Here is a 14,855-nt window from a genome sequence, read left to right as displayed (position 1 = left end):
ACTGAAACTGGTATTTGCAGGTCCTATCTGTTCTTCCTATGTGTTTTGGGGTAGGGACATAAAAATAGTTAGTTATAGATAGTATTTCATTAGATGTAAAAATGCTTCCAGTTGTAGGATCCCACACTGCAGGATAAGTCATTAAAATATTTTGTTTTGTTTCAGGAAGACAAACTCTAAAATGTCATTTACTTTTACAATATCTTCAAGACAACTTGTTTGTTTTTGATCAGCCAGATGCTGGCAAATGTGTCAAAATATGTGCTTAAATGTAATCTTAAATATGTTTTTGATATCATGGGAACTTAAAAGACTCAGACAACTGACAGCATAGAGACTAAATGTCAGTGAGAAAAAAACTACACTATAAAGGTAGGTTTACATTTACAAAGTTTTGCAACCAAACATAACACAATGTTATAAGACTGCATCAAATGACAAGTCTTGTGGTTCAAGAAAATAAAAGTATAGCAGTTGATGTCAAATGTCTTATGTTTGACCAACAGCCCAAAATCCAAACAATCAATTTCCTCTCACTTAAGACAGGATAATCTGCAAAATTCTCAAGGTAAAGAAATTAGAACAATCAAGTGTGTCAATAATGCTTGAAAAATTACTTAAACAATTGGTCAATTATTGTGATAATTGCATTTCTATCACTAGATTAATCATTACAGTAGTAGCTTTTGTTTAACCCTAATGACAGGTGGAAGCCGCTGAATGAAACAGCTTATGTCTTTCCTCCAGCTTCTCCTCAAGGCACTGAACTGCAATAGGGTCCACTTTGGGGTCGAACTTATTGGCGAACCAGTGACCATAGTTGAGTAACCAACGTATTTCTGCCGCACCATAAATACAAATGCTGTGGATGTGTGTCCCTGTGCATGGTGGATAATGATACCCCTCAAAGCCACTCCACTTCACCAGCCTCGTCTTAAACACCAGGTCTGGGATATCAGGGTGCGATCTGGGCACCTCCCCGGGTACACCTGGTATTCGCACAAGCGTGGCCCAGAAGTGTTCGTCTGGGGAGAAGGTGTCCTCTGACCAGGCCAGTAAATCCTTCACCACAGCTGAGGAGTTCATGTAAAGGACAAGATCTCTTGACAAGGCAACGTAGGCACTGCCAGTAAATATTTCAATACCGTGTGGAGGTGGTGTCTTTAACTCATCTGTTCTTTTTAGAAATTTGTGTAAATCGTGCTGAACGAGCTCGTGGTGGAAGGTAAACCTTTCCTTCTTGTAATCACTAGGACGACATGTCTCCAGCATGTGTGCTCCATTCAACTTCTCCAGTTCTGACACCAGCTCGATGTTGGTTTTGAGGGGGAAATCCTGGCCACAGAGGTTGATGATGTACTTCCACTTGACTTCTGACCTCAAAAGATCAGAGAAACAGTTGAGATCAGCTTTCAATCGAGTAAAGGTAGCATAATAGACGACCTCTCGCTTGGAGGCGATAAAAACGTTGGGCAAACAGCCAGCTAAGCCCTCCATGGCTGAGATGAACTGAGCTGGGGACTTTTCATCGTAGTGGATGCAGTAGATGTTTGTGGGGGAGTAGATTGCCTTGATTAGCCTCTCCACCATCCATGCAGATTTATGCACAACCAGAGAATAAGCAATGGGAAACTCGTCCTCCTCCTCGGACACACACACATTATCATAACCTCTTGCCTTGACAAATATCGGACAGTTTGAGGTGAGCTCAGACAGACTTTCATCCGTGTCCTCCACAAGTTGGGTCTTTCTGATAATCAGGGATTTCTCCACCTCTACTGGGTCCATGTCATATATGTGTGAACAGCTGACATTATATTTGTGAAAAGTCTGAATGTCGACAGGTGGAGGTGAAGATTCAGTGATATAGCTGTACCTTACACTAACCAACAGCAGTACGCACAGGGTCAGCAGTGAAAGAAGTGAAGGGATGAACATTCTTCTGAGTCTCGGGACTGAACATCTTACATTCATTCTGTGGAAAGACAGAAAACATGATCAGAGGGAGAGCTGAATTAGTAAAAGTCTGCTCCAATCCACTGTAGCCTGAGACATCCTAAGAGTATGCAGAAATTATGTGAAATTGATTATCTTAGTTCTGGAAGACGATAATGGGCTTTATTAACCACCTCTTTTCAGGAAGATTTTTTTCTTGAAAACCTCTAAGGCAGTTTTCAAGAAGATTCTGACATTCACCAATGTTTTCTTACTTTGGTTTTATTCATAGTTCAAGAACAGATATTTAACATACTATATGTGAGCCAGAGATCAAGTTGATGATGGAGGGTTGTGTAAAGAGATGAAGGTAAGGGTCAAGGATTGAGTTAAGGGTGGAGGAAGGAAGGGGGGAAACAAGAAATAGATGGAAACAAGGGGTCAAAGCTATTAAAAAATGTGTTTGGTCCAGGGTTTACGTCCGCGCGGCGCGAAACAACTGCTAGGAGCTTTCAACTTATGAGGGCATTTGTGAATATCAATCACACTTACGTGCACACATGATGGCTGCCGCTTTGTCGCTCCACTAAAAATCAAACTAGATGATTTATGCGTTCTCTTCACTTTAACCCTTCATTTTAATAATGATAATAACAATACATTTTTAGATCTGATCCAAGCCAATTTTTTTGTTTTTAGCTTGTTTGAAGAATTTTAATGAGTGAATCTAAGCTTTTATGCTTTTATGCACTGACTTTTATTAAATTCTTCCGACTGGGTGTACTGCAAGAATAATAATAAAAAAAAGAATTGTCAACTTTATCCAAGACAGAAGTATAACACTATCTAACTATTTCTCCTATGAAATTGGCAGTTCTGACAAAAGGAAAGTGTATATGAATTTTCACAGCTGTTTGAATATTTGTTTTTTTATCCTTGTAAATGTTGTAATCTCTACATGAAGCCTGTTTTGACTTGACAATGGGTATTTATCTACAAGCTAGAATCTTCAACATTACGAAGTGATTTATCATGAGAAACTTTGGTTTACCAAAATCAAGTGATTAGTACGGAAAGTCTTGTATTTATTCTGCCACGAGAGAGGAAAGAAAACAATGAGAGAGAACTTAAACTAACACTGTAGGCTTTCATTAACATAAGGGTTGACTGCAGCAGGCGAGAAAATGTCATGAAACCCACTAACCCATGTTTGAACACATTCTGTATAATTATTAAATGCACGCTCACCTTGCTCTGTATTTGCATGTGTCGGTCTGCCAAATGCCTCGCAACCGGGTTTCACCAGGTCAAGAGCTAAATGTTGGATGTATTAAATACAGTTCTGTGCTCAGACAATAAAGTAATATTATCACAAATTGCTTAAACAAAGACATTGGAAGCAACAGACCCTCTCAAGCAATAAAGCTTATATTAAGGAATGTTTAGAGCAAATACATGAGAAGAAACTTACCAATTTCAGACAGAAAATTAGAAGATGGACAGTTATCTCTCCACTCTTTAAGGCACCACTGTTGTGGCATCTATTGACAATATCGACCTGAAACAGCTCTCCATTAACTGCATTCAATATTACATTTTTTTACTTATTTATTTGCAGTATAAAAAGGCTTAAGAAGTACATTACGCCCTAGGAACCCTTGTTGAGTCCAAGTGAGGAGATGAGAGGAAAGCTGAGCAATTGACCTGGAAAGAACAGGGAGGGGCTCAGACGGGAGTCCAGATACACCAATTACAGAAAACCGGAGCTTAAATATGAGCTAAGTCAATTCAAATATCAACACTGGTGTTAATTATAGAAGCACTCAGGACAAAGTAAAGGTTGTCTTGAGCAGTGTGTGATCATAACAGTCAGTCTTTCAGGTGAGATTAAGGCTAGGATGACAACTTAGAGGAACATAATCAGTAAAACTAATCAGTAAGCAGATCTGGTTGATCTGGTAACGAGGCTGAATGGGTGATGTCCACACCCAATAAATCCTTTAAATCCCTACATTTGTGTTACATCTGTGATTGTGTCTTTGTGAAAAACAAATGCAGTGAAAGGCATAAAAATATTTTGAAATTTATGACAATACTTGAAGAAAATGTTAAATCAACTTAAGATTTCCCATTTCAAGAACTCCAGACAGGCTTGTTGGCTGATAGGTCAACTACGCTAAACTGACTGTGGATATACTGAGTTTATGGAAATGGGTTTCACATGTCAAAAACCATCAGCATGTTAACATCCTCATAAGTGTGTCAGCTTTCAGTTATATTCTGGATAAAAAATAAAGCAATTTATAGCTATATTATTCTCTTCCAGAACTAAGACACATCAATTCCAGCCATTTTATACATTACTCTTTTAGAGTACAATTGATTAAAGTAGATTTCAAGAAATTCCAACATATAGCCTGTCTATATAGGTTTTTTTTTGTCCCAGCAGATTAAGTGTTTAATGGCTTGATATGAACAGAATGTGAGGCTGATTATCTCAAAGTCTTATCTTAACCAAACAGCTAGAAGGTCACTGGTTTAAACCCTGGTTTGGACAAAGTGGACCTTTCTGTGCGGAGTCTGCATGTTCTCCCCGTGCATGTGTGGGTTGTCTCCGGGGTCTCCGGCTTCCTCCAACAGTCCAAATGCTCGTTAGGTTCATTGGTGAGGGTGTGAGTGCGAAAGGTTGTCTGTATGTGTCAGCCCTGTGATTGTCTGGCGACCAGTCCAGGTACCCCGCCTTCCGCCCAATGACAGCTGGGATAGACTCCAGCCCCCGTTAACCCTGAACAGGATTAGTGGTATAGATAATGGATGGATGGGGATATGGTGTTTGTGGTAAGTCACATGAGACACCTGTTACTTGTGCCAACCAAATTATGTACACCTAAGTGAAACTGCGGGTGCAAATTTTTCAGGGGCTAGCGAGCAACTTTTCCACACCAGATCCTGAGACCCAGATAAGGTATGAGATTCCAGCATTCCTGACATGTGTACCAAGTTTTGTATGTTTTAATGTTCCTGCCGCTTCTCAACAACTTCCTGTTTTATGACATAACATCAATGTTCGCTTGGCCGCCAGGGAAACATTGACAAAAATGCAGACTTTTCACAATAAAGCATCTTTACGTGCGAAGTGGATATGATCAAGGACTACATTATACACTGTCATCAAATGTGTGAAATCTTGAGCAGATTGAACTTTATGTATAAGAGCTACAAGAACTTTTTTATGGTAAAACATCAAAATTCGTCATACCGCCATGCCAAAGTTGAATGAGTTTAATGAGAGCATGATAAGCCCCTCAAAAATGCAAGTCACTTCCTATCAGCAAAAACAATGGGGCCTCCGCAATGTGTAGTGCTTGGGCCCTATTAATGTATTAAGAAACGCAGACGAGGAATTTAGTATGAAGAATTTTTTTGTGAAAAGTGTTTATTACAGAAACCCAAATTAATTTTTGAGTATCACACAGTGCAATACTCACAGTTTATTATCTAGTGAACACCATCATCTATACAAAGTAACATGGCTGATCTGTAATTTATTTAAAGAGAATACAAATGAGAACACAGAGTATCTTGACTCTCTGCAGTAAAACCCATTGTGATTTGCTTGAGTCATAAATACAAAATTCCTACCTGCAACACAGCTACATGATGCTCACAATTACAAGACAGTTTATTCAATCTAGCTGAATATAAGATACGGAACATATCAACACAGTGCACTTCCATAAAATAAAATTTGGTGTCATGTATCCTCCGACTAAGGATTGGTTATTTATTGAGACACAACTTAGTAGGAATGAAGATGAAATAAACATGATAAAAACCACAATAATTGAGGTCCTACAACTAGTTCTCTTTCAAACATTCGTTCAGTAGCCGACTTCTTTACAACCAGCCATGGCCCCTCCCTTTATGCAGAGACCTGCTATCACAGGCGCGAGGGGAGATATTTCATCCTCACCCAGAGCGGCTGGCGCTCTGGGCTTGGCCCGTGAGAGGCTAAATCTGGATGCAGTTGGACTTCCACAGAATGTCAGTAAGACCATTCAGAGTGCTAGAGCCTCTTCCACCAGGTCACTATATGATTGCAAATGGCGTGTCTTTGAGGACTGGTGTTCAAAGTCACAGGAGGTTTCTTTCCAGGCCTTAGTTCCTATTATTCTCAGCTTTCTAGGGGGATGTCCCTCCTCTTGATGCAGTCGTCACGACTGCCAGCCAATGTGGCTGGCGTAATGTTATTGGGCTTCTGAGGACAACGCAGAGGGGCGTACCCCATAGTGAGATACCTCACTCATGTTATCAGAGAACCGGGGTTACCTTTGTAACCTAAAGATTTTGACACAGGAACCCCAGAAGAAAGGACCAAAAGATGGGTCAATGCTGCCCCATTATAAACTTGTTACAGTTCTGCCTTAGCGTTTCGGGTTTCTGTCTGCCTCTCCCCTTGGCATTTCCCTGTGACGACACTACAGTGCGAGTTTTGCTGTGAACTTACCTGTGGTTTTCTGTGGCTCAGACACTCTTGTCAGAATAAGAAAGCCTTTATTGTCATTGTATAGGAATACAACAAAAATAGTAGCGTCACTCAAATGATGCACGTACAACATTTACAACAGACTTAGAACAGCAATAAATAAATATAAAAGTATATAATATAAAAGTGTCTAAGTGGATGGTAGAGTGTCGGCAGTAAAAAACATGTTTTGTTATTTTGTTTATTAGAGTGCTGATGGCTGTGGGAAAGATACTGTCTCTGAGTCTGGTGGTTCGTGTTTTGGCAGCTCTGTAGCATCTCCCAGATGGCAACAGTTCAAAGAGTTGGTGACTAGGGTGAAAGGGGTCTTTAATTATGTTTTTTTGCCCTGCTGATGTAGCATGAAGTGGCGAGTTCTTCCAGGGAGGGCAGCCACAGCCGGCCATCTTTACTGCAGACTTAATAGCTCTTTGCAGATGCTTTTTATCTGCAGCAGTGCAGCCTGCATACCACACCGAGATGCAGTATGTGAGGATGCTCTCGATGGTCGCCCGGTAGAACGCCACCAGCAGTTTCCTCTCCACCTTGTTCCTCCTAGGCACAGTACAGGAAGTGTAGTCTCTGTTGTGCTCTTTTTAAAGTCACTGTGATGTTGGATGGCCAGGAGAAGTCCTCAGATACATGGACTACCAGGAATTTAAAGGTCTGCACCCTTTCCCCCATACTCCGTTAATGCGGGGTGGGAGGGGGGGGATGTATGAGGTCAGGGGATATGATAGAGTGCGATTAATCTGTGTAAATTTTTTGGACACATTTTTTTCCCTAATTAATTAATCAAAATTAGTGCATTTTGCTGACAGCCCTATCATTAACATAACGGTTGAACACAACATATGAGTAACTGTGATGAGACCTGAGAAAACACACGTTTAGATTTTACAAGCATTAAATACACACTCACCTTGTACTATATCCGTATGTACCGGCCTTACAAACTCCTTGCAACCCGTTTTACCAGGTGACCTCTTAAAAGTTGGATGAATTCACAATTAACACACAATGCTTTGCTCAGACAACAAACCTTAATAATCATGAATATCTAAAACAAAGAGACGCAACTGTGTTTACCATCTAAGACAATAAAGCTTCCAATAATGAAAAAGCAAAAACATGAAAAGGAACTTACCAATGTCACGAGGAAAAAGAAGATTGGTCAATTATCTTTCCACTACTTTATACACAATTTGCTCCTGGTGTCTATTGACAATATCCACTTGTTCCAGCTCTCCATTACAGTGTCAAGAAGTACCTTATGCGTTGAATTGAACAGATATCCCTGCAGCTGATTAAGGTAGAATAATGAACATGATGTGGCTGGAGTCAACTGCACTCATTAAAATTAGTGAGTTAAGGAGTTCAAGTTGTCTTGGTCAGTAGAATTCAAGTGTATAAACATACATGTACATAACAGGATGGTGATGTTGAGGATTTTGTTGATGTTGATTAGGATATTCATGACGATGATGAAATAGACAACAATGATGATAATCTGCCTGAGCATTGCCTGTCGACACCAGTGTCCGATCAACACTGAAGCTGTTTGTTTGCACTAACTGACTTCGTTCCCTCCTGTCTTGATTCTTGGTTGTATTAACTCTCAGATGTACCTCGTTTTGGAAAGAACATTGTGACTTAAATACTTTTCAAACATGCACTCCTTAAAATTTCCAGACGCTGTCAAGGATTGGGTGCATTTGTGAAAGAAAATGGCCAAATTTGTTCAACTGGACCTTGAGAGGACTTTTTTTTGCCATTCCCCTAGTAAGAAGTCTGAGGCTACGGACGACCGTCTTTCTCTTTTCCCTGCCACTTTTCATTGACCTCGAGGGAAAACATCTTTGGGTAAAGGCAAGGTGTGAAGGAGAATTCATAAGGAGTCAGGAAAAGACAACCGCGGTATGCAGAAATCTGACTCACTTGCGCTGGGCGGATGTGACTGATGTCTAGAGGGTCTGCCGTGTAACTGCTACAATCTACTGAAGCTTAGAAAGTGTATGAAAAGCGTATCTACTCTTGTTGCCTTTCTTACCTTATTATTTTATGAAACCGAATAAATGTGGACAACTCTGTGAAAAATATGAAGGTGCTTATAATATCAGGATGAGCAGCTTTTAGACACTTCAACAGTCTGTCTGATGCAAGAAGACCTAAAGTGTTTATATCTCTAACTTGAGATTTCTGCAGCGTCACTTAATCATAATTTTGGAATGATTTTTTCACTTAGTGTATTTGTCTTTTAAAAATCGTTTTGTTATATCTGTTTTTTTATAATACAATCATTTTCTCTCATTTTCTCTTTAATTTTAGTTGTGTTCATATTATTATAGTCTACACTTGCTCCTAGTAAGTATTGTGGAAAGCACTCTGAACTGCAAACAAACACACTCCAGTAAATATTTAATTTTCTTATTCATGATGGGAAAAACAACACCCGTGTTTCAGCTATAAGCACATGTTACAGCCTCTCTAACTAAATGGAAGAAAAATAACAAAGGCTCACAATGAGGACCGCAACATATTTAAAAAGGACGCCACACAAAAGATCAACTTTTGAACCCACAGGTTTTTTTATTTAATAAAGAGATCAAATCATCACGCATGAACTAAGGGAAAAGAAAAGGAGCTGGAGACCCCGGCCAAAATGAACAAAAACGGGCAGGTGGTGGGCCAGCCAAGTAATGGACCGTCGTTCCCAGCTCCTCCCCCTAAACTAACTAAGCAGGAAAAAGCTATCATTAAACAAAAGACGAAATAACTAGACTACCGGAGATCTCCAGCCCAAACTAAAACAACGAAACCCAACAATATAACACACGCTGGGGGAAAAGACCTGTGTGGAAAGAAAAAAATGAAAGTTAGGAGGAAACTAAAGAAAAACCTTCCTCACCAAGAGGTTGCTGTCTGCGTGTGTCCCTACCTGCCCCCCCCCCCCCCCCCTCCACTCTCTCTGCACCTCTATATCTCCTCCCCCTCCCTGAGCGCTCATTGCACTCAGGTGCGCAGCAGGCAGAAGGAGGAGGAGACCAGAGACGCAGGCGTCGTGTCCGGAACCGCATACTATCATACTAATCATACTAACCATGACGTAAAATTGAGTATGTCATGCGTTCCCATCTCATAGTATGCAATTTTGTGTATGCGAGAAATGCCAGGATGTATACTAGATCGGCCCAGATATTTGAGTATGAGACGGGAGCTCACTGGTTGTACTCAACCGCCCCAAAATGCATTGCGGCTATTCAGCTTCTACTATGGCGGAGATGGACCGGAGATCAGACCGGACATACGTAAACGATTAAGTCACGTGATACGGAGAAGACGGCTCTGAGTATGATGCCACCGTCATCATAATAGTCAGGTTAGTGGCAGTATGCAGTACATACTGTTTGAGTATGTAGTAGGCAGTACGTTAGTATGCGGTTTCGGACACAGCAAGGGAGAGAGAGAGAAAGGTGCAACAAAAAGGAAACTGGCCACACCTAGCATCATTAAAATCACGCTTCATTTCGGCAAGTGAAGTTTGAACTTTAAACTGCACTAGTTTGTAGTACCTGAAAGTAGCTATACAAGTACAGTTTGATTTATAGATTAATTGGTTAATTAGAGGTTGGAATAAAAAAGGAATGGAAGTTACCAAAGGGCTCACATTGAGAAATATGAGAGCTCACCCTCCTCTCATATGCTTAAAATTAAGTGTAGGATATAAACAAAACTAAGCTGTGGCTTGTGTTGTGGGGTATTCATGTTAAAATCAACATGAGGCCGTTACGCAATGAGTGACTGCCGACAGGTGTGATGGGACTGACAGCCACACGTCAGGTCAGTGAGGATGATTGAGGCAGACACGCAGTTACGCGAGCAGTTAAAGGACAAGTTAGAGATCTGTCTACTCCAACCCAGTGCAGCCTGCAGCCTTTGAACGCCTTTATCTAGAATTTTTTGTTATCAAAAAATAAAGCATGTTTTCCTGTGAAAATTGTTTCATTTCAAGTAAACAAAAACACAGATAGTTTATTGAGAAAAAGTAGATTTTTGTTTTTCCGATATCCCGGAACAGTAATGGAGAACTCTGAATGAGTGTCTGGTTCATTTGATCACACCTGATTTCAGCTGTCAATATCATGGTCACTTCCTTATTTTTAATCCAATATTGAAATAAAGGAACCCAAATCTGAGGTCTCTTAGATGTCACTGCAAAGCACATGTGTACAACACAAAGTGTTGAATAAAGAGGGATAGTAAAGTGTGTATGATAAATAAGCTTCAAGCCAAAGAATGAAAACAAGTAGATACCTAATTGTGAAGGTAAAATCCAGTGATATAAGAAAACAATAAGCCTGCAGAATCAAAGAGGACTTTCAGTGGCCCTAAGAAACAGCTTCTTCGACTTCAGTCATCTGTATTAAGTCGAAAGTAAATATGTCTAATTATAGTTGTCCTTGAACCACTTATATAAAATGGGAGCATCAACAGAAACAGAGTTTGGCTTTGTCTGTCTTAAGTAAATGTTCTCTTCATTATTAAAGGAGCAATTCGCCCCTGTCAGTCAAAGCTGGTGTCTGTAATCAATAGAACAGGGCTCAAAATTAACTTGTTTAATTGGTTTCAATCGGCTCAGCGCACCTTCCTCTCATCAATTCATCAAGCCTGCAGAATTTCAACCCTGGTTCAACCAACAGTGGTAGTCACGCTCTCGGCCAAATCATTTAGTAATTTAGTAATTAGTGATCTTGCCTAACTTGCCTAAGTTCCTAACTTGTTTTTTCTTCTGCCTCAGGATCATCTATGCCTGTTCTGCCAGCCCTGCTCTCCCTCAGTACACCTCAGCCTCACCACTCGCCTCACCCTCTCCTGCTGCCCCCTGGATTCCCTTCCCAGCCATCAGGCCACTGATTCTGTTCCCATCCTCATTAAACTCTTTTCATCAACCTAAGTTCGTAACATATACAATATATATACATGTCTAAAAACCTGTTTTCACTTTGTCATTATCTACCTCTCCATCCTGATATTTAAAGTGCCTCAGGATGTTTAGTCTATATCCTGGCAACTATTTCCTGGAGAACTTGGAACATGGAACTTCAGCAGTTGCCAACATCTCCAGCTCATCACCTCCGCCGGGCAGAGAGTTGACGTGTCCCACGATGACTGATGGCAGAAAGGGCCTACATCTCCATTTCCTAGCCTTCACCTCTGCACCAACACGGCAACCACGCAAACACCTCTTTATCTCAGCTGGAATAGGGTGGCAGCCTCCAGACTTGCTCCGTTTCAATGAAAGAAGCTCTTCTCATGAACATGAATCTCTCTTGAATATGAGAACATTTAAAGTCTACTAACTGCTAGCTAGCTTACAGGCCATAGCTGTGTCCCAATCCAGGGGCTGCAGCCATATTTGAAGGCTGATTGCGTCACAGAAGCACTTCGAAGGCTGTCCTAATTTGAAGGCATCCTTCGCGGCCCACCATATCCCGAGATGCATTGCGCTGCAATTGAATAGCTAGTGTTACACATGTTTAAGAAAACGAAAGGGCCCTTAAATAAGAGGTTAACTTACGCAACGTTAGTTATGCTAGCTAATTAGCCCGCTAGCTTCCTGTTGCTAGGCGACAGGAGTGGCGTTTGGTGACGCAAGGGTAGACCAGACCGTCTCATTTCAGTTTGGCTTTAACGGTCTACGCAGGCTATGATTGGAGCATCCTCGGTGGACGGCTCATGTGTGTCTTCAGGGGGAGGGGAAAATTGTTTCATTGGACGCAAAAATAACATCCCACAGTGCAGGATGAGTCATACAAACATACTTTGTACATACATACATATCTCCTAAATAACTTATTAGTGTAAAAGATACTATCCACTAATAATTGTGTAACAAGATTGTTAGTTAGAAAAATCTCTTTCTTGATTTAATGGGAACATTAAAGTCTCTGAAGAAGGACTTACCACTACTACTACTAATTAGTCAGCCTTTTTAATTATATAGTATATGTAGTTCTAGCTTTTGGTTAACTCCAATGACAGGTTGAAGCCGCTGATTGGAACAGCTTTTGTCTTTCCTCCAGCTTCTCCTCAAGGCACTGAACTGCAATGGGGTCTACTTTGGGGTCGAACTTATTTGCGAACCAGTGACCATAGTTGAGTAACCAACGTATTTCTGCCGCACCAAAAATACAAACGCTGCGGATGTGTGTCCCTGTGCATGGTGGATACAATGCCGCCTCCTTGTATTTCCATTTTACCAGCCTTGTCTTACTTATTAGGGCGCTGATATCAGGCCGGGACCTGGGCACTTCCCCGGGTACACCTGGTATTCGCACAAGCGTGGCCCAGAAGTGTTCGTCTGGGGAGAAGGTGTCCTCCGACCAGGCCAGAAAATCCTTCACCACAGCTGAGGAGTTCATGTAAACGATAAAGTCTCTTGATAAGACAAAGTAGGCGTTGCCAGTGAACATTTCAATTCCGTGTGGAGGTGGCGTCTTTATCTGCTTTGTTTTTACCATTCTTCTTTTTAAACTGTGGTGGAAGTTAAACCTGCTTGTCTTATAGCTGTTTGGTCGACATGTCTCTAGCATGTTCCTTCCTTTCAATTCTTTGAGCTCTGACACCAGCTCGATGTTGGTCTTGAGGGGGAAATCCTGGCCACAGAGGTTGATGACGTACTTCCACTTGACTTCTGACCTCAAAAGGTCCGACATACAGTTCAGATCAGCTTTCAATCGAGTGATGCTAGTATAATAGACGACCTCTCGCTTGGAGGCGATAAAAACGTTGGGCAAACAGCCAGCTAAGCCCTTCATGGCTGAGATGAACTGAGCTGGGGACTTTTCATCGTAGTGGATGCAGTAGATGTTAGTGGGGGAGTAGATTGCCTTGATTAGCCTCTCCACCATCCATGCAGATTTATGCACAACCAGAGAATAAGCAATGGGAAACTCGTCCTCCTCCTCGGACACACACACATTATCATAACCTCTTGCTTTGATGAATATCGGACAGTTTGTTGTGAGCTTAGACAGACTGTCATCCGTGTCCTCCACAAGTTGGGTCTTTCTGATGATCAGGGATTTCTCCACCTCCACTGGGTCCATGTCATATATGGCTGAACAGCTGATATTGTACTTGTGAAAAGTTTGAATGTCGACAGGTGGAGGTGAAGATTCAGTGATATAGCTGTTCTTCACATTGACCAACAGCAGTATGCACAGAGTCAGCAGGGACAGTCCTGAAAGGATGAACCTTCTGCTGAGTCTCAGTAATGAACATGTTGTATTCATTCTGCTGAGAGATAGAAAAACATGATAAAAGAGGGAAAACTAAAAGTTAAATATTAGATATTAATTAACATCATGGTTGAACACAGTAGACGAGAAAATTTCATGTGACCTGGAAAGAACATGTTTGGATTTGACAAACATCCTGTTTAGTTATTAAATACAAACTCACCTTGCGATGAATACACACGCACCAGACAGCCGTTCGTCTTGAGACCTGTTTCACTGAGTCACACCCTATGAAGGATAGATTTACATTTAAAACATATGTCTGTACTCAGGCATAAGTCTTTATAAAGCTGAATACTGGAGAGAAAACATGAAGAGCAACTTACCAATTTCATTAGAAGTGTGGACAATTATTGGTCCCCTAATTTAAAATGTTACAATGTTCCAATTTCATTTAGCAGAGTCTTTAGTCCAAAGCGACGTGCATTTGAGAGTTAATACGACACAAGCAATGATCAAGACAGGAGGGAACGAAGTCAGTGAGAGCCAACAAACTGCTTCAAGTGGTGCTGACAGGCAGTGTAGGGCGTTTTTAAAAAAATAATAATCATCAGCAACGTCAACAAGATTAGTGTAATCATCATCATCATCATTAATTCATCATTAATCATTATTATATTATTTGTTAATTTAAAATTAGCATTTATAATTACTGATAATCTTACCTGAATTCATTATTTAATAAGCCCAAACACTGTTTTGTTCATGAACTCTGAAAATTATTAGGCTAAGAATTTCTGGGAAAATAGAAATTGCATCACGCTGATCAAACCCGACCTCATTAAAGAGGAACTTACAGGTTGGAGGCCCCAGTGAATCAATGTGTAGGAAAATGATTAAGAAATAATATTTTCAACGAAATATATGAATTAATACAGTACAGCTTCTGGATTCTTATATTTCCCCATCAAAACGGACAACTGGATGTGACGTAACAGAAGGGACTCCTGCCGATTAATGACGGATTTAACATTAATAAATATGGATCTAAATCCAAGTCTTGTCATTGAAGATGAAGAAATTGTTAATTAATATGCATTTATTTATTTAGTTTGTGCAGCTGTCATTCATTTATTCTTGTCCCGATTACCTGT

The 14,855-nt window shown here is 40.6% G+C and overlaps 2 protein-coding genes across 2 annotated transcripts; both read right to left on the bottom strand.

The window, feature by feature from the left end:
• Positions 1 to 696: 696 nt before the first annotated feature.
• LOC138602415 (beta-1,3-galactosyl-O-glycosyl-glycoprotein beta-1,6-N-acetylglucosaminyltransferase 4-like) lies at positions 697 to 1,974 on the bottom strand. The gene has a single exon (XM_069673889.1). The coding sequence runs from the start codon at positions 1,972 to 1,974 to the stop codon at positions 697 to 699; it is 1,278 nt and encodes a 425-aa protein (XP_069529990.1).
• A 10,512-nt stretch (positions 1,975 to 12,486) lies between these two features.
• LOC138602306 (beta-1,3-galactosyl-O-glycosyl-glycoprotein beta-1,6-N-acetylglucosaminyltransferase 4-like) lies at positions 12,487 to 13,755 on the bottom strand. The gene has a single exon (XM_069673763.1). The coding sequence runs from the start codon at positions 13,753 to 13,755 to the stop codon at positions 12,487 to 12,489; it is 1,269 nt and encodes a 422-aa protein (XP_069529864.1).
• Positions 13,756 to 14,855: the final 1,100 nt, after the last annotated feature.

Source organism: Semicossyphus pulcher, unplaced genomic scaffold (genome assembly GCF_022749685.1).
Source record: "Semicossyphus pulcher isolate SPU_LCO1_2020_fin unplaced genomic scaffold, fSemPul1.0.p SCAF_22, whole genome shotgun sequence".
Lineage (NCBI taxonomy): Eukaryota > Metazoa > Chordata > Actinopteri > Labriformes > Labridae > Semicossyphus > Semicossyphus pulcher.
The sequence above is the reverse complement of the archived record's forward strand: the minus strand, read 5'-3'. Positions and strand labels throughout refer to the sequence as shown.

What these genes read in the sequence shown, in the direction of transcription:
- LOC138602306 (XM_069673763.1), bottom strand. Translation starts at nt 13,755, where the DNA reads ATGAATACAACATGTTCATTACTGAGACTCAGCAGAAGGTTCATCCTT.
- LOC138602415 (XM_069673889.1), bottom strand. Translation starts at nt 1,974, where the DNA reads ATGAATGTAAGATGTTCAGTCCCGAGACTCAGAAGAATGTTCATCCCT.